General features: G+C 41.3%; 1 protein-coding gene across 4 annotated transcripts in view; it reads left to right on the plus strand.

The window, feature by feature from the left end:
- The window catches only part of ILKAP (ILK associated serine/threonine phosphatase), a 39,448-nt gene that overhangs the window by 8,919 nt on the left and 8,798 nt on the right, over positions 1-21,731 (plus strand). For 2 of the 4 annotated variants that reach the window (XM_030574367.1, XM_030574370.1), the window contains 9 exons: positions 349-411; positions 4,801-4,866; positions 5,305-5,361; positions 6,750-6,869; positions 8,521-8,647; positions 9,737-9,843; positions 10,367-10,460; positions 14,180-14,267; positions 18,288-18,427. In XM_030574367.1, coding sequence (XP_030430227.1) covers positions 349-411; positions 4,801-4,866; positions 5,305-5,361; positions 6,750-6,869; positions 8,521-8,647; positions 9,737-9,843; positions 10,367-10,460; positions 14,180-14,267; positions 18,288-18,427 — 862 coding nt within the window. The remainder of the gene's footprint in view (positions 1-348; positions 412-4,800; positions 4,867-5,304; positions 5,362-6,749; positions 6,870-8,520; positions 8,648-9,736; positions 9,844-10,366; positions 10,461-14,179; positions 14,268-18,287; positions 18,428-21,731) is intronic. The other 2 variants (XM_030574368.1, XM_030574371.1) reach the window with 2 other exon arrangements.

The following is a 21,731-nucleotide window of genomic DNA, read 5'->3' on the forward strand; positions in this document are numbered from 1 at the left end:
TGCCTTATTTCTAGACTGACTTGCCGAACTTCAGCTTGCAATCATTGGATCTTGTTTTGCCTTTTTCTGCTAAATTAGGGAGCTGACTGCTATCAGAAATCTCTCTTGCATGTACTTGTAGACTGTGATTAAGTTGCCTTTTAACCTTCTCTTTGATAAACTAAATAGATGAAGCTTTCAGACTGAAATACCTGACAAATCTCTTTGCAGTAACAGCTGTTATATCCTGAAGTAGTGCGTTTATAAACTAGGGTTGTCATAGACAGAAAGGGGTTAAAAATTCCATTCTGTGTGTGAATCACTCTGGGTGCTCTGGTCATATAGTTACTGTTTTCTGGTGGGTTTCAGGGACCGAAGCACTGAAAGGAGGATCTTTGCTTTTTGATGATCTCCCACCATCTAGCAGCTCAGGTAAGGGGATATAGCCTTCTCCCACATGCCTGACCTTTCCCTGCTTACAAATGCTTCACTTCTTTTTCTACTATGGCTTGTCTAAAACCTATTTTTCACTTTGGTAACTAAATCAGTCTCCATCTTCATGGCTAGGAATTTTTTTCATTTTTAGCTGCGAGGCTGGGAAATGTTTTAAATGTGCACACTATTTCATCGTCTGCAAGAGAGGGTAGAGAATCAAGACACTTTTGCAGGGAGGAGGGAGACTGATTTTTGTGAGCTTTTTTCCTGATGCTGATCTAATCTTTTTGTCTCTTCCTCTGCTTCTATTAGTTAAGCCATTCAATTTTCTGGTTTTTTGTTTCTTTCTAGTCCTTTTGGATTTTATGCATTCCCCTTTATCTTGCTTCTTTCTTTCTTTCTTTTTCTCCCCCTCATTTCCTGCCTCTCTCTTCATGTCTCTCTGGGATATTCTAAGAGTCCATATTTTTTCTATGTAGTCAGTCAGTACTGCTTTTTTTCTGGCTATGGATGTGTGAGACCAAACTAATTTAAACGTGTGCTGCCATAGAGCCACCAGTGCATCTTATGCCCCTTTGTGTGTCCCATTTCCATATTTTGTCCCTTGCCACTGCTCTGTTTTTTCTCTTCCCCTCATCCGTGCCCAACAACAGAGTGAATAGGACACAATAATAGAATCCTAGAATATCAGGGTTGGAAGGGGCCTCAGGAGGTCATGTAGTCCAACCCCCTGCTCAATGCAGGGCCAATCCTCAGAAAGATTTCTGCCCCAGATCCCTAAATGCCCCCCTCAAGGATTGAGCTCACAACCCTGGTTTTAGCAAGCCAATGCTCAAACCACTGAGCTATCCCTCCCCCTGAATCCTGACCAGTGTTTCTCTTGCCAGCACTGGTGGAGAAGCACCATGTGCAGGAAAAGCAGCACAAATGGGATTTATTGCAAAAATCTCTTCAAGAGAAATTTTCAAAAATAAAGTGGGAGAACACGGGATTTCCATAATCTGGTTTTGAATTAAAACCCTTGTTGGATGTATTAAAAATTGGTCTGTCCATAGTTCAGCCCCACAGCATCTGCCCTGGTAGACGCTCCTGCTATTGTCACTCTGCACATTTCGTATAAGCAAAATGTGTTGGGTAAATCCCTCCTGTAGTGGGTGTGGGTGTCTATGGAGTTTTTGGTGTATACTTAATGTGCATATATAGTCTTTTGCACAAATGTTTATTAATATAAGAAAAATATCATGGTATAAAATTAAAAATTAGTGACTTTCAAATGTGGTGCGCACCCACAGCTTCTCAGTACCTTTGAAAAATCTGACCACTTATCACAAAATAATTTGGCCACATAATGGCTGCAGAGTCTGTACAAAATAGAAAATGAGAGAGGGTTATACAAGATAGTGTGACAGCTTCTGTAGCCTGCCCAGACTCCTGTGTGTGCATTTGTAAAAACTGTGGGTGAGTATTTAAGTGATAATTTGTTAACTTGGTGCTCTGTAGGGCCAGATATCTCCCCTCTTAGTCATGTTCAGCGTACCTGATTATACACACAGTCCTACTGATTTAATGTGCATAAAGGGTGGAAGAGTCCAACCCTTAGTCCTTTTTTCCATATTTCTTTTATGGCAAATATTAGTTTTGATACCATTTTTTATAGGAATTCAGAACTATTTTAATAACTTATTTGTATAATTATCGGTATGGTTTTGTATTGTGTGCCCATTGTGAAATATATTGTCGATTTACTAGATGTCATTAAATCCGCTTTACTGGGTGTGTATTTTGTCAAGTAAAAGAAATGTTTAAATTAAGTCTTTCTGATGTAAACGTATCCCAGACAGGATTTGAGCTCAAGGCCACTGCTTCCTTAAGTGCATTTCAGGTGTTCTGATAAGTCACCAGAGTGATATTCCTGGGGGAATTCAGTGCATCTGCCGACACGCATAATTCATCTGTCTCACATTATTTTGTATTTTCCTGCATAAAAAACATTTTGCCTAAGAAGTGCTGCAGTTCTAATCTTCTGTGCTGCCAGAACAGCCAGCTGTGTTCATGCCAGCTCTTCTAGTGCCACAGCGGCCTGTGGTGGGCAAAAGGCACAATTGCAGCACTTCTTAGGCAAAATGTATCTTATGCAGGAAAATACAAAATTCTATGCCCAGTGCTGCAGAATTCCCCCCAGGAGTAGAGTTCATCACAGCACTCTGCTCACGGAGCCATGTTAGGGCAGAGTGGGATACACAAGGTGGCTGGGTGGGGTGTGTGTCACAGACGGATTCAGTATGTCCTGTTCTCTTCTCTCCCCCCCCACCCCACCCCACCCCCGCACTAGTCAAACTGGAGCATGGACTAGTGGGGTGATAGTGTTGAGCCTGGGTACAGGGGAGGGGGGCTGCAGAGACCCAGGGGGATGAGAAGTGCACGGACGGGCAGATGTGCCTGACTGAATGGGAAAGGCTTGGGCTCAGCCTAGGTCTGCATGGGGGAGGCTTCCCAACACCCTAACAATCCTACCCACTCCCAAAAAAGAAAAACCTCACACCCAGCACGCTCCAGATTCACTCCTAGGCTCCTTCCCTCTCCCTCAGCTCTTCCATTACTCCTGCCTCTGCCAAGCCTGTGTACTGCTTCTGACAGGTGCAGGAAATACAGTTCTGTATTGTAATTTAAATAAATTACACAAAGTTCTGTATTAATATGCCTAATAAGGAATATGTAAAAAGAAAAGAATTACCAGAATCTTTTTTTCTCTTTTTAGTCTGTATTGTTACAGACATACTTGCTGACAGATATTTTGAAATAAATTACCAAAATAATTGTAACTGGCATGATTCTATTGTTGTTTTGACAAAATATGAAGAATTTTTACTGTTTTGGTGCAGAATTCCCCCAGGAGTGAATAAGAGCCCAGATAAGTTGAACTGGTCATTGTTTTGTTAGTTCAACAGTAAGAAGAAAAGACTCTCTTTCTGGTCATATTTTTTTCTTCCTATTAAAATGACTGTTTGTGGGAGATGTGCACAGAAATATAACCTGAATAACATGCTGAGGTGTGACCTACTTCAGGCAATTCACTGGAGTTCATTTCCAGTTCAAATATACATTGTCGTGGTAATGTTTTTCCACCCTCTAACTTAGTTAGGTCCCAATTCTGCAAAGACTTAAACCTGACATTGCTTGACTTTATGGGACTACTCATGATGTGTAGATTAGACACGTGTCTTAAAGTTAAGCATGTGTAATCTTTGCAGGAGTGGGCCTTAGCCACTATAATGATTCTTTAAACTCCATACCATATTCGCATAACTAAAAAGAAATATCTCAACAAGAAGCCTCCTTTCTGTTTGTTTTGAAGTTAACCAATAATCAGCTCAGGCTGAGCATTTTTAAGGGGATATCACCAACTTGAAAAATCCCATTTCTGCCTGAAGAGAGTTTTTATTTTTATTTTACCTACCGTAGTTACAAGTAACAACTAAGATTATTGTAACTGGGTGAAATTAAGATTTTTTTTGTGTTTTTAGTTTTTGTGCTTTTTACAGCACTTGGTATAGTCCGCTTTGCTGTTTTCCCCCATATAGCTATATTTACCTTGCTGAAAATATCTTCAAACACCAAAAGAGGAGCAGAAAAACTCTTGAACTTTTAAAAAAATAAATCAAAACCTATTATTAAAAAGGTGCTCACTTGAGTTTTTTAAAATAGTCAGCATTGCAGTATTTGTTTCATAGCATTCCTTTCTCCAAGTAACATACTGTGAATAATCATGAGGTCCCAGCTCTAAATCATACATGACATCAGATGGTTGTAAGGACATGAACATCTACTAGCTATTTGCTGTGAACTGAAAGCCACGGGCTTCCAGCATCTTAGAAGAGCTCAGCAGGGCAGGTGGATGTGGTTCAGAAGAAAAAGCCCTGGTTGGTAGAAAACGAAGAGAGCAAAATGGGAGAAAAACTGAGGTGTACTTCAGATCCTGTGAGGAATTCAAATTACTTAGAACATCAGTGATAAAGATGCAGATTTCTTCAATTTGCCATTTGTGTCTCCTCTGCTAAAGACCATTGGTCTTCATGTAAATACTTAGCAGTGTTATCTGAAATAACCTAATAGAATCTCTGCCCCTTCATTTCCTACAATAGCCAAGGTTTCTAAAGGAGTCATTTTAACTCTTGTAAATCAGAAGTGCTTTAGCTAGAAATGATTACAAAGGAGTTCTGACTATTTCCAGGAAAGTGGCAGTTTCTGTCTTGTGCAGTAGCAGTCTATAGTTAGGGTGGAGGGGTTCATTTGGGGGCAAGGATTGTTCTAAAATAATGGGGCATTCCTCTTCTTCCTGTGAATAACTTTTCAGTTGTGTTCTGACTCTGCTCTGATGTGTTTTAGGGAAAGAAGCACAAACAGGGCCTTTGCTTTTTGATGATCTTCCACCGGTCAGAAGTGCTGACTCAGGTATGAGGACTCTAATCGTTGACTTGTCATCTGCCTAGCTTGTTTGCATCAGCATCTCTTCTCACACTGAGATTTTGTCTAAACCTTTTTTATTATACATAAGTATAGGATAAAATCTTCCAGAATATCTACATGTTTGTGTCCATCTTCCTCCTTGCTCATTTCTTCAACTAATATAAATTGCTATCTTAATATGGATCTTTCATATTTTTTGAAATTTTAATATGGGGCATATTAAAGACATCAGCATAAGACCTAGGTCATCCCATTGTCTGCTAATAATTGTTTTATATCCTGGAGAGGTACACGTTTAAACTGATCTGGTCTGGGTAAGCTGACATTTTGTAGCCTTCACACATCTGTTGGACATGATCAGAATTCTGCTCATGGGGTAAAGGCACTCAATTTACATTTGTTGACTGTTTTCTTGTGTTTCAGGGACAGGAGGACCTTTGCTCTTTGATGATCTCCCACCAGCCAGCAGTGGTGACTCAGGTAAGGGACTTGTATGGAGGGACCCTCATGAAGGCTGTTACATGTCTTTTCTCATGGAATTTGTCAGCATAGCTTGTCATACTGGGACTGTGATTCATCTTGTTCTTTCCAACAATCTTGCCTGTATCTTGGTGAGTATTTGGGCCCTTGTACTGGTAGTGGAGACGTATTCATGTAACTAAAAATCTAAGTTCATCAAACATGGGTCTATCTGCAGAAGTAAGTACATGCATCAGTTCCTTCTAGCTGACTTCATAACATCTCTGATGTCCTTGAAGGACTGCAGATAATGGGTTTTATAATACACTAATTCTCAACCGGGGTATGCAGAGGTCTTCCAGGAGGTACATCAACTCATCTAAATATTTGTCTAGTTTTATAACAGGCTACATAAAAAGCACTAGCAAAGTCAGTACAAACTAAAATTTCATACAATGACTTGTCTAAACACTGAAATGTAAGTACAATATTTATATTCCAATTGATTTATTTGATAATTATATGGTAAAAATGAGAAAATAAGCAATGTTTCAGTGCTAGTGTGCTGTGACACTTTTTTGTATTTTTATGTCTGATTTTGTAAGCAAGCACTTTTAAAGTGAGTTGGAATTTGGGGGTACAGAAGACCAATCAGATCCATGAAGAGGATACCGTAGTCTGGAAAGGTTGAGAGCCGCTGTTGTACTATATGCTTTTTGGAGGTTGGAGGGAACTTAGTGCTCTCTAAAGTGAAAAGTGTGAAGAGCACTGGCTATACATGCCGCAGTTAAGCACTATACAAGCTTCTTACAGCATTGCCACTGTGACTTGATCCTGGCCAGAACTGCCTACTGCTGTTACAGTTGTGGTGTAACTTAAAGCTAGACTGGCACATTTGCCAAATTTTCATCATGTAGGCAAATAGTCATTAGGGACTAGGAAGAGACTCATTCCATGAGCACTGAATCCACTGTCACTTCAGATCCCATGCTGATTATGTTTCTACCTCATCACTCCTGACTTTATTTTGTAATCCATCCTGTCTCTTATATCTCTTCTATAGAAGAATAGTATTGTCTGTCCTAGAAAGTAGTAACAATCCTTTTCAGGCATGATAGTCTTGTTGCAAAAACTAGAAATTCCTCAGCTTTAAACTTTTGGTTTTAACATATCCAAGCAGTCAACCCAGATCAGTCTGGTAGCTAGGAAACTAAGGACAAGGCCAAAGTGGGGGAGAGGGAAGTCTGCCAACCAAAATTTACCAGACTGTAGTAGTCCATAATACTTCAGTGTAAAAGGAATTGTTCTCTTGAATGTAAGAGGTGAGTGATTCCCATAAAGAAAAACAAAAAAGAGCAGAAAACACTTCTGAAACGTCTTCAGATATCTGTATTTTTGCTGTCTTCTAGCTTCACGCATCACTGAGCAGGTCTCAGCAGTAGGAAATCATGGGAAAGGAGAGAAGAGGAAAGTCTCAGAGGAAGAGGAGAATGGCCATGAAGAACTTGTGGAAAAGAAAGTTTGTAAAGGTTTTCAGACAGTTTGAAAACAAATGTACTCTGTTTTGTACTCTTTACGGGGGGTTGAGTAAGTCCAGATCAAAGCTGATCTTTGGTTCCTCAGTACACTTTCTATGGTTACTCTAAGAAACGAAGTGTGCTGTCTGCTGGCAGAGTTCATACTTAGATCCCAGGGTTTGGGTGCATCCCCTAAGTATGTTCTTTTTAATTTGGGAGGCTGTTAGCAGTTGTGATGAACCAGCCCAGAAGTATAATAGTGGGTACTCTCACAACCATGCAGATACCTACAGTCGGAGCACAAGTCCTGGAGTAGCAGAGGTTTGGAAGTGACTGTTTGACTCCTGGCAGAGTGGTTCAGACAACCTTGCCCCGCTGGCATCTTGTCACTCCATCAAATGGTTGCAATGAAAAGAGAGAACTGAGAAAAATGGCTTAACCTTTAACATCTGGCTTGCATGCCTTTTGGTGCAGATGTGTAAGAAACAGTAGTGATACAGATTTCCTAACATTGCCCTAGGCTTTGAGAACTGGATGTGTTCAGTAGGTTCAAACTAAGAAAGATAAATTTTGATTGGAACAGCATTTGGTTTAGCTTTATTTGATCTATTGTTTGCAGCCTCATTACAGATGTACTGTTTCGTCAAGAGCAGGGGTCTCAAACTCAGTTTACCTTAGGGCTAGTGCCAGTCCTCAAATCCTCCCAGCAGGCCAATGTCACTCATGCCGCCCAGAACTCACCACCCAAAAACTCCACCCTCCCACCTGCCTAAGGCTCTGGGACGGAGTTTGGGTGGGGGAGGAGGTCTGGGGTAGCCGATTAGGGTGCAGACTTTGGGAGGGAGTTTTGGGGTGGGAGGGAGTGTGGGGATGGGGCGCAGGCTCTGGGAGGGAGTTTGGGGGCAGGGAGCGGTGTTGGCCCAGGCTCAGGTTGGGGGTGTGGCGTTAACCTTGGGCTCCGGGGCAGGCCGGGGAGCCTCCACGTGCTTCTGCCCCCAAGCACCGCCCTCGCAGCGTCCCATTGGCCGGAGGGGCACTCAGGGCAGCAGCAGCATGGGGAGGCACAGCCCCACCCCGCCCCTGGGCCACAGGGAGGCACCGGCAGCCACTGGAGTGAGCAGTCAGGCGCCGCTCAGCTCTGCTGCACTGCCAGGGCCCCTGAGGGGGGAGGACCCGGGGGCGACAGATGTGGCCAAGGGAGAAACCTGGCCCCAAAACTGCTGGAGCCCCGCAGGCCACACTGGGGAGGCTCGTGAGTCTGCAGATGGAAGTTTGAGACCCCTGATCAAGAGTTTCCATGGAGTGCATCCATCTCCTGGTCGTGCAATGATATCCCAGTCTGATGTAGCTTTAGCACTGAAGATTGGTTGCCCTGCTTCAGTAGGATGCAAACTGCCTTACAGTTTCTGATGTTGGAGACACTTAATACTAGTTTCAGAAAGCATGTCATTTTCAGCAAAAAGTTCCAAAAGCTGACCCTCTTTTAAAAAAAAAAAAAAAAAAGTTTAATTTCAAGTACAGCCCATGCAGGGCAAGACATGCTTCTTGTCATGATGCCATGGGATTGTCAGAATCTTGCATAAAGCAACATGATCACAAGTTTGTAAATCAGGCTTAGGAAACAGGAGTTTCATGTGTGTAATTTTGCTTTTTTTCTTACTAGCGTCTGGAGGCCTCTTTGGACTGAAAGGTTATATGGCAGAGAGGAAAGGTGAACGAGAGGAGATGCAGGATGCACATGTCATCTTGAATGACATCACTGAGGAGTGCAGACCCCTTCCCCCTCAAATGTAAGTAGGCCAGACCTCCGGAGCCAGGGAGTAACATTGTAGTAGAATAGAGTCATAACAAGAAGATGAAAGAGCTCCCATTAACTTTGCGTGAGCTCTTGACAATGATCCCGCACTCTGAGCAATGACTGCTCATGACTAAATATTGCTTTGTGTGGTGGCATGGGTGATCTGGATTGTATTCCTAGCTCTGCTACTGATCTTGAGAAAATCATGTAAGGTTTGATGATGCAAAAGTTGCATCATTTGTTAGGTGGTCCACATCAGGTGCCTATGACCTGACGTTTTTCTTTTTATTTATTTATTTTCCCCATGAAGTCCTGAGTACCCACCACTCCCGTTGACTTCAGTAGAAGTCAACTCCTCCTAGTTCCTCTGGATATCAGGCCCAAGATACCTGAAGGCTCTGAACTTGAGTATAGCTGTTTAAGCCTTGCCTTTGGGGTTTCACAACAGTTAAAATCCCAATTGTGGCAGTGATGAGGAGCTTGGATACTTGGAGAAGAGAAGCCATCAGGTATCAAACACTCAAATTAACTATACCTTTCAGATGATTAGAGGGGAAGTGGTGGAATGTATCATATTTAAAAAACAACACTGACAGGCCATAAAAGATCACTTAAACACATTCTTTTAAAGCTAAATACGTGATCGAAAGTTTGTAGAACAAAAAGCAATTTGACAATAGTTAGTATGTCCCCATGTCTCTTGTGTATTGCACAGCTGTAGCAACCATTCTGCATGCAGAGAATTCTGGGATGTTGGACTGGCATCTGTGAATAGCAAATTCTGAAATTGTTGGAGAGAGGCTCCAGAGCTGGAGTGCCCATGAGGTGGAATGTTTAGCTGCTGTTTAAATGTAGCTGGGAGCCATAGCCTCTTTTCCTTTCCTTCATTTCCTGGGGGAGGTGGGGAAACTTTTAGTACTCATACATGCTAGCTCTATGCTTTTTAGAGGAAACACTGCATTTTCTGTTCCAATACAGGTTGGGGAGGTGCTAGGGACACAAGCCTCTTTACTAAATCTTAACTTCTGGCTGATACCAGCCTTTTCACAGCTAGTTTACATTAATGTTTATTCCTTTGCAGAACCCGTGTTTCATACTTTGCCGTTTTTGATGGCCATGGGGGAGTTCGAGCTTCAAAATTTGCAGCACAGAATTTGCACCAAAACCTGATTAGGAAATTTCCTAAAGGTAAGAGAGGGCCATGTGGGGTCATGTGCAGCATCTTTCATTCCTCATGACTTGCTGCTGTTGTGTGTCCACTAAGAAATGACTTTGGACGGCCAGAATTGGGGACGTAGCTGTGTGTGGAGTATTGGGTGACCATGCCTCTAGGCTGGAGATAGCTAAGATGTGATAAGTTGTTGAGCAGATTTGTGAGGCTATCAAGCCAAAAGCCATAACAGTGTTAGCTAGGTTAGGCAAGTTCGATGAAATAGCCATAGCAGATCTGTGAATATGGCTGAGGAAAATAATAGCATCACAACTGGTGTCCCTTGTCTTCAAGGGTGAATAACTAGGCTGTTATACAAACTGGCCATGCACTTTTATATCTGAATCTTTGGCAGTTGGGCACATGGGTCATGTCTGCTCTACGTAAGTAACATGCGTGCAGTGTGACCTGTTTATGCATGTCAGACAGGTGAGGAAGGCGACAGGGATTAGATGAGCATGGTGTTTCAAAAGGAGCATACTCCACTTTCTCTTGTGACAGGAGAGGTAGTCAGTGTGGAGAAAACGGTGAAGAGATGCCTTCTGGACTCTTTCAAACATACAGATGAGGAGTTCCTGAAGCAGGCCTCCAGTCAGTAAGTATAAGTGTCCGCCAGAGCTACTTGTAACTATTACAAATGTTTATCTCTCCTAGACCCCAATTCTGAGTTTACTTCCTAAGTGGTACAGACAGAAGGCTCCTACATTGGGGCAAAGAACATAAGAATGGCCATACTGGGTCAGACCAAAGGTCCGTCCAGCCCAGTATCCTATCTAGTGACAATGGCCAATGCCAGAGGCCTCAGAGGGAGTAAACCTAACAAGTAATGATCAAGTGATCCTGTTGTCCATCATTATCCTCTGACAAACAGGCTACGGACACCATTCCTTACCTATCTTGGCTAATAGCCATTAATGGATTTAACCTCCATGAATTTATCCAGTTTTCTTTTAAACCGTTATAGTCCTAGCTTTCACAACCTCCTCAGGTAAGGAGTTCCACAAGCTGACTGTGCGCTGTGTGAAGATCTTCCTTTTATTTGTTTTAAACCTGCTGCCCATTAATTTCATTTGGTGGCCCCTAGTTCTTGTATTATGGGAACAAGTAAATAACTTTTCCTTATTCACTTTCTCCACATCACTCATGATTTTATGTACCTCTCTCATATCCCCCCTTATTCTCTTCTTTTCTAAGCTGAGGAGTCCTGGCCTCTTTAATTTCTCCTCATATGGGACCCGTTCCAAACCCCTAATCATTTTAGTTGCCCTTCTTTGAACCTTTTCTAATGCCAGTATATCTTTTTTGAGATGAGGAGACCACATCTACATTCAATATTCAAGATGTGGGTGTACCATGGATTTATATAAGGGCAATAAGATATTCTCCATCCTTTTTATAATGATTCCTAACATCCTGTTTGCTTTTTTGACTGCCGCTGCACGTTGCGTGAACGTCTTCAGAGAACTATCCACAATGACTCCCAAGAGCTTTCCTGATTAGTTGTAGCTAAATTAGCCCCCATCATATTGTACGTATAGTTGGGGTTGTTTTTACCAATTTGCATTACTTTACATTTATCTACATTAAATTTCATTTGCCATTTTGTTGCCCAGTCACTTAGTTTTATGAGATCTTTTTGAAGTTCTTCACAGTCTGCTTTGGTCTTAACTATCTCAAGCAGTTTAGCATCATCTGCAAGCTTTGCCACTTCACTTTTTACCCCTTTCTCCAGATCATTTATGAATAAGTTGAATAGGGTTGGTCCTAGGACTGACCCTTGCAGAACACCACTAGTTATCCCTCTCCATTCTGAAAAGTCATCACTGCTCCTTGCCAAGAGTCCAGTTGGCCCATATGCAAGTTGGAGCTACATCCTTCAATGGCTGCTGATAAGCTGGCAGAGTGACCATAATAGCCAGAGTGTAGTGCACTCCAGCCCTGCCCCCCTACACTACAGGTTGTACAGGACAGCAACATAGGGCTACCCTATGCTGTAAGGGTATGACCAGGATTGCCATGGGGACTAAAGTATTACAGGGCCAGAATGTGAGCCAAAACTGGCCTCTCTCCCTCTCTTCTGTAGCACCTTTTGTGACCTGTATCCAAGGAGATCTTGCATATTACTAAAATAACAGAAACAATAAGGAGTCCGGTGGCACCTTAAAGACTAACAGATTTATTTGGGCATAAGCTTTCATGGGTAAAAAACCACTTCAGTGAAAACAATAGTTTTTTAACTTAAATCTGCAAGCTCATAGCATGACACAGTGGCATGTTCCTAGCACAAGGATTTCCAGATATTCAGGGAGTTCTGCATCGCCCTCTATCCAGAATTGAGGTGGCTACCAGCAGATATACTCCCACATAGAGCAATGGTCATGATCAAGGATTCTCGTGAATCACTGAGATTTTTTTTTTCATGCCTTAAGTTATGTATTTAACATGAGACAGGCAGATAAAAGTTTGCTAGTTAAATCTTGCATTATTTTCAAAACTGCTTTCTAAAGCAGTAGTTCTCAACCAGGGGTCCGGGACCCCCTGGGGGACAGCAATCAGGTTTCAAGGGGTCTGCCAAGCAGGGCTGGCATTAGACTTAATGGGGCCTAGGGCAGAAAGCCGAAGCCCCACCGCATAGGATTGAAGCCTGTGGCCTTGCCACCCAGGGCTGAAGCCAAAGACTGAGCAACTTAGCTTCACGGGGCCCCCTGTGGTGTGGGGTCGTAAGTAATTGCCCTCCTTGTTACCCTTAACACTGACCTTGGCTTTTATATGCAGGAAAACAGTTACTGTGGCACAAGCGGGCTGTGGAGTTCTTACAGCATGTTGGGTGGGCCTCAAAAAGAGAAGAGTTGAGAACCACTCCTCTAAAGGATGAATGGGTCTGATGGTTAATGACTAATATTTGAATCATCCTTCTAATTGACTATACTTCTTTTTAGCTTTGTTCTAATGGAGACTTATTTTCCTTAAGGAAAAACACAGCCTATCCCCACATGTGGGGGTGGGGGGTCCTAACACTTTGAGATGCCACCATGTATTGCTTTATACTTAAGCAAAGTACATGCTGGGTTAATCCATCTTGGCTACCAACTTTGTATATCCTTTCCATTTCATAACTTTTCATCTATAACACAGCTGGAGAGAATATCAAGACATCCAGCAGTGATCTTAGAAATTTCACTTCTTGTGTACAACATCACAAACCAAACTCTGGCTCAACCCTCTAACCCTAACCAGTTAAACAAAACAAACGTCACCAGTGTAGGCACAAAAAAGTACTAACAGAATTAGTTAAAACAATTATTTTGTATCTTTCCCAAAACCATGTGTGTATTTAAAAAAACAAAACAAAAAAAAAAACCCACTCCATCTAACCTGTATATATTATATTCTGTAATCTACAGGCTGGATTTGCAAACTTGTTAGTAATAATATCAGCATGTTGAAATTATGGAGAAATTTAATTAGGCTCTTCAGCATCAGGAAAACTCAATGAAAGAGAATTTATGAGCAGATAAGTTTAAAAAATAACACTCAATTGTTATACTGTTATATCTGGTCCACAGTAAGGAAAACAGTGCTGCAGCTTTAATCCAAGCAGCATTTCTGATTTTACACAGTGCTGTCCAGACACTAGTTGAACTTCAGCAAGCCAAATGCCAGGAAAACAACTTAAACAGGGGGTGGGGATTGCTGAAGCTGGAGGATGGTGAGTACTGTGGGTGATGAGTTGAAATAGTATGGGTACTAGGTATGAGGGTAGAGGGGAAGAGTGAGTAGATTGCACATTTCCTCTGTTACTGTTTAGTTCCTCACCATCCATCTGCCCTGCACTCTGTGGAAGGTGCCCCTTAGGGAGAACTTTCATTATTTTTTAGGCACTGAAAGCTAGGCAGTTACTGTGAAACTGGTTCTGTCATACCCTTAATTGAGTTTCCCTGGAGTCAAGTGTCGCATAGGATGGGAGGGGAAGAAAAACAGGGTCAGGTTCCAGCAGCTGCAGAGAGGTAGCTCTTATCTGCAACCATCCCTTAGAACCCCACCTTGGGAGTGCCACCCCACAGTTAGAAATTGCTGCTCTATGTTGCTAATCTGTCTTCATCTTCGTATGTATCTTGTCTATAAACCTGTTTTATATAATTAATTTAACAAAAACCTGTGAGCAAAATTGGGAGAACTCCCAAACAGAAGCTTGGTGGTTTTGGACTAGCTGACTTCTGAATGCCTTGCAATGGAGCTACCCTTTGCAGGATTCTCTGAACCTTTTAGAAATAGAACCTTTTTCCATTGTAACCTTATTTCTGGTGCCTTCAGGAAGCCTGCCTGGAAGGATGGTTCCACAGCAACCTGTGTTCTGGCTGTAGATAATATCCTTTACATTGCCAACCTTGGAGACAGCCGGGTAAGTAGCTATGAGAAACCTACTACATAGATTTTAATTGTATAACATCCGCAGTACCTACAGGAGGAATGGATTTCCACTCTTTTTATAGGGATTCTTGTTGGGAGATGCTAAAGTAATTGATTTCCCCACCCACACAACCATTATTTCACTGAAAGAGACTGGGCAGAAGTAGCTGGGAGCTCCCCAACTATTCCTACAAAGATTCCTTCTTGAAGAGGATGGAACTAAGAGTGGCTGTGTGTCCCTCTAGGTTCTAACTTACAAGAACATAAAAATGGCCATAGTGGGTCAGACCAGTGGTCCATCTAGATCAATATCCTTTCTTCTAACTGTGACCAATGCCAGGTGCTTCAGAGGGAATGAACAGAACAGAACGTCATGGAGTGATTCATCCCCTGTCATCCTTTCCCAGCTTCATGGCAAACAGAGACTGGGGCCACTCAGAGCATGAGGTTGCATCTCTGACCATCCTGGCTAATAGCCATTGATGGACTTATCCTCCAGGAATTTAACTAGTTCTTTTTTGAACCCTGTTCTAGTTTTGGCCTTCACAACATCCCCTGCAACAAGTTCTGCAGGTTGACTTTGTATTGTGTGAAGAAGTATTTCCTCTTAGGATATCAGAGTTGGAAGGGACCTTAGGAGGTCATCTAGTCCAACCCCCTGCTCAAAGCAGGACAAATCCCCAGACAGGTTTTATTGTTTGTTTTTTACCCCAGTTCCCTACATGGCCCCCTCAAGGATTTGAACTCACAATCCTGGGTTTAGCAGGCCAGTGCTCAAACCACTGAGCTATCCCTGTTTGTTTAACATGGTGCCTCTTAATTTCTTTGAGTGACCCCTAGATCCTATGTTATGTGAAGGAGTCAATAACACTTCCTTATTCACTTTCTCCAGACCAGTCTAGATTTTTATAGACGTCTATCATATATCCCCTCTTAGTTGTCTCTTTTCCAAGCTGAGAAGTCCCAGTCTTTTTAATCATTCCTCATACCTCTAATCATTTTTGTTGCCCTTTTCTGAACCTTTTCCAATTCCAATATATCTTTTTGAGATGGGGCGAACAGATCTGCACATAGTATTCAAGGTCTGAGCATACCATGGATTTATATAGGGGAAATATGATATTTTCTGTCTTATTATCTATCCCTTTCTGAATGTTTCCCAACATTTTGTTCGCTTTTTTGACTGCTGCTGCACATTGAGCGGATGTTTTCAGAAAACTATCCACAATGAGTCCAAGATCTTTCTTGAGTGGCAACAGCTAGTTTAGACCCCATCACTTTAGATATATAGTTGGGATTATGTTTTCAATTTGCATTGATCAACATTGAATTTCATCTGCCAATCTGTTGCCCAGTCCCCCAGTTTTGTGAGATCCCTTTGTAATTCTTTTTAGTCTGTTTTGGACTTGAGTAATTTTGTATCGTATGTAAATTTTGTCACCTCCCTTTTTCAGATCATTTGTCCCTGGGGACCACTACTGTTTACCTCTCTCCATTCGGAAAACTGGCCATTTATTCCTACCCTTTTCTCCCCCCTCTCTTCCCCCCATCTTTTAACCAGTTACTGATCCATGAGAGGACGTTCCCTCTTAGCCCATGACAGCTTACTTTGCTTAAAAGCTTTTGAGGGGCCTTGTCAATGGCCTTCCAAAGTCCAAGCACACTGTATCCACTGGATCACCCTTGTCCACATGCTTGTTGACCCCCTCCAAGAATTCAAATAGATTGAGGCATGATCTTCATTTACAAAAGCCATGTTGACTTCCCTAACAAATCACTTCTGTGTGTCTGGCAATTCCTTATTATAGTTTCAACCAATTTGCCCGGTACTGAAGTTAGGCTTACTGGACTGTAATTGCTGGGATTGTCTCTGAAGCTTTTTTAAAAAACTCGCATCACATTAGCTATATATAATAATATTGAAGATATATCTATCTCCTAGAACTGGAAGGGACCTTGACAGGTCATTGAATCCAGTCCCCTGCCTTCACTAGCAGGACCAAGTACTGATTTTTTGCCCCAGATCCCTAAGGATAGAACTCACAACCCTGGGTTTAGCAGGCCAATGCTCAAACCACTGAGCTATCCCTCCCCCTTATCCTCCAGTCACCTGGTACAGAAGCTGGTTTAAGCAACTCGTTACATACCACAGTTAGTAGTTCTGCAATTTCATATTTGAGTTCCTTCAGAACTCTTGGGTGAAGCCCATCTGGTCCTGTTGATTATTTTAATGTGTCAGTTTGTTCCAAAACATCCTCTAATGATACCCCGATCTGGGACAGTTGCTTATGTGAGACACCTAAGAAGAATGGTTTAGGTATGGGGAATCTCCCTCATATCCTCTGCAGTGAAGACTGATGCAAGAATTGTTTTTCTGCAATGACCTTATCTTCCATGAGTACTCATTTAGCACCTCGACCATCCAATGGCCCCACTGATTGTTTGTTTGTTTGGCAGACTTTCTGTTTCTGATGTACTTAAAATTGTTAGTTTTTGAGTCTCTGGCTAGTTGCTCTTAAAATTCTTTTTTGGCCTGTCTAATTATACTTTTACACTTGACTTGCCAGAGCTTATGGTCCTTTCTGTTTTCCTCAGTAGGATTTAACTTCTAATTTTTAAAGGATGCATTTTTTTCCTTTAACCACTTCTTTTACTTTCTTTAGTCATGGTGGTACTTTTTTGTTCCTCTTACTATTTTTTTAATTTGGGGTATGCATTTAATATGAGCATCTATTATGGTGTTTTTATAAAAGTTTCCATTCAGCTTGCAGGCATTTCACTTTTGGGACTTGACCTTTTTAATTTCTGTTTAACTAGCTTCCCCTTTTTTTGTAGTTCCCCTTTCTGAAATTAAATGATAATATAGGGGGGCTTCATTGGTGTCTCTCCTCCCCTTCTGCCCCCCACAGGGATGTTAAATTTAATTATATTATGATTGCTATTATCAAACAGTTCAGCTATATTGACCTCTTGGACTAGATCCAGTACTCCACTTAGATGCAATTCTTGATTTAGTCCTCCCATTGTGGTTTCCAGGACTAGCTGCTCCAGCAAGCAGTCATTTATGGTGTCAAAATACTTTATCTCTGCGTCCTATCCTGAGATGACATGTACCCAGTCATTATAGGGATAGTTGAAAGCCCCCATTATTACTGAGATTTCTATTTTTTACATCAGAGGGGTAGCCATGTTAGTCTGGATCTGTAAAAGCAGCAAAGAGTCCTGTGGCACCTTTAGACTAACAGGCGTATTGGAGCATGAGCTTTCGTGGGTGAATACCCACTTTGTCGGATGCTGTTAGTCTATAAGGTGCCACATGACTCTTCGCTGTTATTTTTTATAGCCTCTAATCTCCCTGAGCATTTCGCAGTCACAATCACCATCTTGGTCAGGTGGCCAGTAATGTGTATCTACTGCTATATTCTTATTATTCAAGCATGGAACTTCTATTCATGAAGATTTTCTATAGTACAGTTCGGTTCATTTTAAGATTTGTACTATATTTGACTCGATGCTTTCTTTCACATATAGTGCCACTCCCCCACCAGCATGGGCTGTTCTGTCATTCCTATATATTTTGTGCCCTGGTATTACCGTGTCCCATTGATTATCATAATTCCAGACAAGTTTCTACTAAGAAGGGCACATATGACTTCTAGCATTTGTATATAAGCACTTGTCAATATTTAGCGGCTGCTGTAATGTGATGTTATGCCCTACTGCAAACCTGTTGTGTTCTTTAGCTGTCTCCTGGTGGACTCTAGGTTGTGCTAGATACCTGATTATATCTTTTAGTTAGTGGTGTATTCAATTTATTTTAAAATTATTTTTGAAATGCAAGTTATTTATGGGATTTGTAACCAATCCTCTTCCTTGCCGAAGGGATATTCAGTACAATATCTTTTGGTCTTGGCGTGAGTTATTATTTCCGGGGGAACTGAACTTGAGAACCTTTGTTCTGCTTTTTTTTGGTAGAGACTTTATTACAGGCTTAATACCATTTACTCACAAGGGATTTTTGTCAGCACAGGCGATTTTGTGTCGTTACAACAAGGAAAGTCAGAAACATACAGCCTTAAGTCTCAGTAAAGAACACAACCCTACCCAATATGAGGAGCGAATGAGGATACAGAAGGCTGGAGGAAATGTCAGGTAAACAAGAGAAAGCACAAGAGAAGAGATGGGAATGAGCCTGAACTCTCATCTGGTTTCGACCTGCTGAGCACACCCAACTCCCACAGAAATCGATTGTGCTTAGCATCTTTGAAAATCAGGGCACATAGGAATCGTGCTAGGGAAGCAGTTGTTTATGGGATGCCCTCCAAGAATCCCATAACTGGAATGGTTGGCTGGAATTAATTTTCCTGGCCTTAGAAAGAAACTGAGGGTGGATTTGTCCTAGAAGCATGATACTATGTTGCAATGACAGGCGGGTGGAGCAGTATTATGTGTCTCTGAATGAAAGCCAGATGGCACTAAAAGAGCACATATAAACTAAAACATTTTTGAAGGAAATAAAGAATTTCCTGATGATGATTTTAAAGAAGTCTATAACAGCTAAAACAGCTAAAAATGTTGAGTGTTTCTAAAGCTGCTTCCTCATTTCCTTGAAATGTTGTTATGCATACAGTGGCACCCTTAGTTCATCAATTAGGGGGTTGTCTCTACAGACGGTCAATGCATGGCAAGGTGAGGTGTAAATCCACTCCACGCTAGTGTGCTGTACACTGTCCGCATGGATCCTGTTTGATGCACACTGAAAGTTCTGTCGTGCACATTGATATACTCCCATTTCAAAGCGGAGTAGCATTTTAGTATGTGTCAGCAGGGTCCACCCAAACAGTTAATGCACAGCAGGCTAGTGCCAAGTAGATTTACATCCCAGATTGCCGTGCACTGTATAGACAAGCCCTTAGTGATGGTTAAGGTTTGAGATGTTCCCTATATTTAAAATGGGTACTTTTTCTAGAGCAGGAATGGGCTTCTTTTCAAGTGCACTCACTCTGTGTGCATGTGAACACATAGACACTTTCAGCCTGGTGTGTATAAGTACTTAAATATCTGCTGTATTTTAATATTTCCTCACTTTCTTGAAGGTTTCCTCTTGACACAGTCAATGTTTCAACTAGTTATATCTTGACTTTTACAGGGAAGTCCAAATCAGAGTGAAAAGATGTAATTTAGTGTGTGTGGTTTTTAAATTCCTAAACATTCGGAATGCACGTGCTTCAAGCTCCCCTGGAATCGTATGTTGCAGGGGGTGGGATTGGGTGGACTAAGGCTTGTAAGACTAGCTTTCTCTAGAAATGACATGTCCCTTATCTTCAGAGACCACATGCCATTATTTGTGTTTATCACCAGTCCATCTCTGCAAGTAGGAAGGAGATGAACAAGTCTCTATTAGTTCTTTGCAGACGTTAGGCAACATCTTCATTGACTAGGAATCTACCCCTGTTTCAGTGATTAAACGTTTTGTACCAGAGAGAGAGGGAGGAAGGGAACTGTCAGCACACTGAGTTAATTATTGCAGTTTAACAAATAAGAGAAGCACCAGAATGGAGTTCATCCAAGTTTTTGGTGGTGGAGTAGGTTCTGCCTACTGTTTTGAATTCAAAGGTTTACATTTGAGTAACACATACTTTAGGTCTCTGCACAATTGCCTCTATGTATTAGTCATCACATAATACAGGTAGTGCTGTGTATTAATGATACTATATAAAGATACACCAGTAAAGCTTAACTAAAGAGAGAATTAAATAGGCAGTATCTCTGAAAAAATAGGGGGCAAGCTGATGAGGGGTGGGGCAGCTTGAAGAAATAAGCAACTACCAACTGGAGAATCAGGGCCTAGGCAAAGATGAGGCCATGATTGGAGGAGCAGTGTAAGTGGATTGGCAAAGGGGGGATACAGAGATCAGGATGGAGCAGGTCTCTGCATGGAAAGTCTTTTTTGAAAAGCCAGTTGGGAATTATGAATTAGTTCTAAATAGGGCTGTCAATTAATCGCAGTTAACTCACTCAAGTAACTCAAAAAAATTAATCGCGGTTAATTGCACTGTTAAACAATAGAATATAAATTGAAATTTATTAAACATTTTTAATGTTTTCTACACTTTCAAATCTATTTCAGTTACAACACAGAATACAATGTGTACAGTGCTCACTTTATATTTTTTGTTACAAATATTTGCACTGTAAAAATGATAAACAAAAGAAATAGTATTTTTCAGTTCACCTCATACAAGTACACTAGTGCAATCTCTTTATCATGAAAGTGCAACTTAAAAATGTGTGTTTTGTTACATAACTGCACTCAAAAACAAAGCAGTGTAAAATTTTAGAGCCTACAAGTCCACACAGTCCTACTTCTTGTTCAGCCAATCACTAAGAGAAACAAGTTTGTTTACATTTATGGGAGATAGTGCTGCCCACTTCTTAATTACAATGTCACCTGAAAGTGAGAGAAGGCATTCACATGGCACTGTTGTAGCTGGCGTCGCAAGATATCTGTACCAGATGCGCTAAAGATTCATATGTCTCTTTGTGCTTCGGCCATCATTCCAGAGGACATGCTTCCATGCTGATGATGCTTGTTAAAATAATGCGTTAATTAAATTTTTTGACTAAACTCCTTGGGGGAGAATCGTCTCCTGTTTTACCCGCATTCTGTGATATATTTAGTGTTATAGCTGTCTCGAATGATGACCCAGCACATGTTGTTCGTTTTAACAACACTTTCACTGCAAATTTGACAAAATGCAAAGACGATACCAATGTGCAATTTCTGAAGATAGCTACAGCACTTGACCCAATGTTTAAGAATTTGAAATGCCTTCCAAAATCTGAGAGGGATGAAGTGTGTAGCATGCTTTCAGAAGTCTTAGAAGAGCAACATTGTCTGATGCAGAAACTACAGAACCTGAACCACCAGAAAAGAAAATCAACCTTCTGCTGGCGACATCTGACTCAGATATGAAAATGAACATCTGTCGGTCCGCATTGCTTTGGATCATTATTGAGCAGAGCCCATTGTCAGCTGGATGCATGTCCACTGGAATGGTGGTTGAAGCATCAAGGGGCATATGAAACTTTAGTGCATCTTGCGATGCCAGCTACAACAGTGCCATGAGAACATTGTCTTGTTTTTGAATGCAGTCTTTTTGTACATAATTCTACATTTGTAAGTTCAACTTCCATGATAAAGAGATGGCATTACAGCATTTATATTAGGGTAAATTGAAAAATACTATTTCTTTCTTTTGTCTTTTACAGTGCAAATATTTGTAATAAAAATAAATATAAAGTGAGCACTGTACACTTCATAATCTGTGTTGCAACTGAAATCAATATAATTGAAAATGTAGAAAACATCCAGAAATATTTAAATAAATGGTATTCTGTTATTACTTAATAGCGCACTTAATAGCGATTAATTTTTTTAATCTATTGACCGCTC

The sequence above is a fragment of the Gopherus evgoodei genome, chromosome 9 (genome assembly GCF_007399415.2).
Source record: "Gopherus evgoodei ecotype Sinaloan lineage chromosome 9, rGopEvg1_v1.p, whole genome shotgun sequence".
NCBI classification, from domain to species: Eukaryota; Metazoa; Chordata; order Testudines; family Testudinidae; genus Gopherus; species Gopherus evgoodei.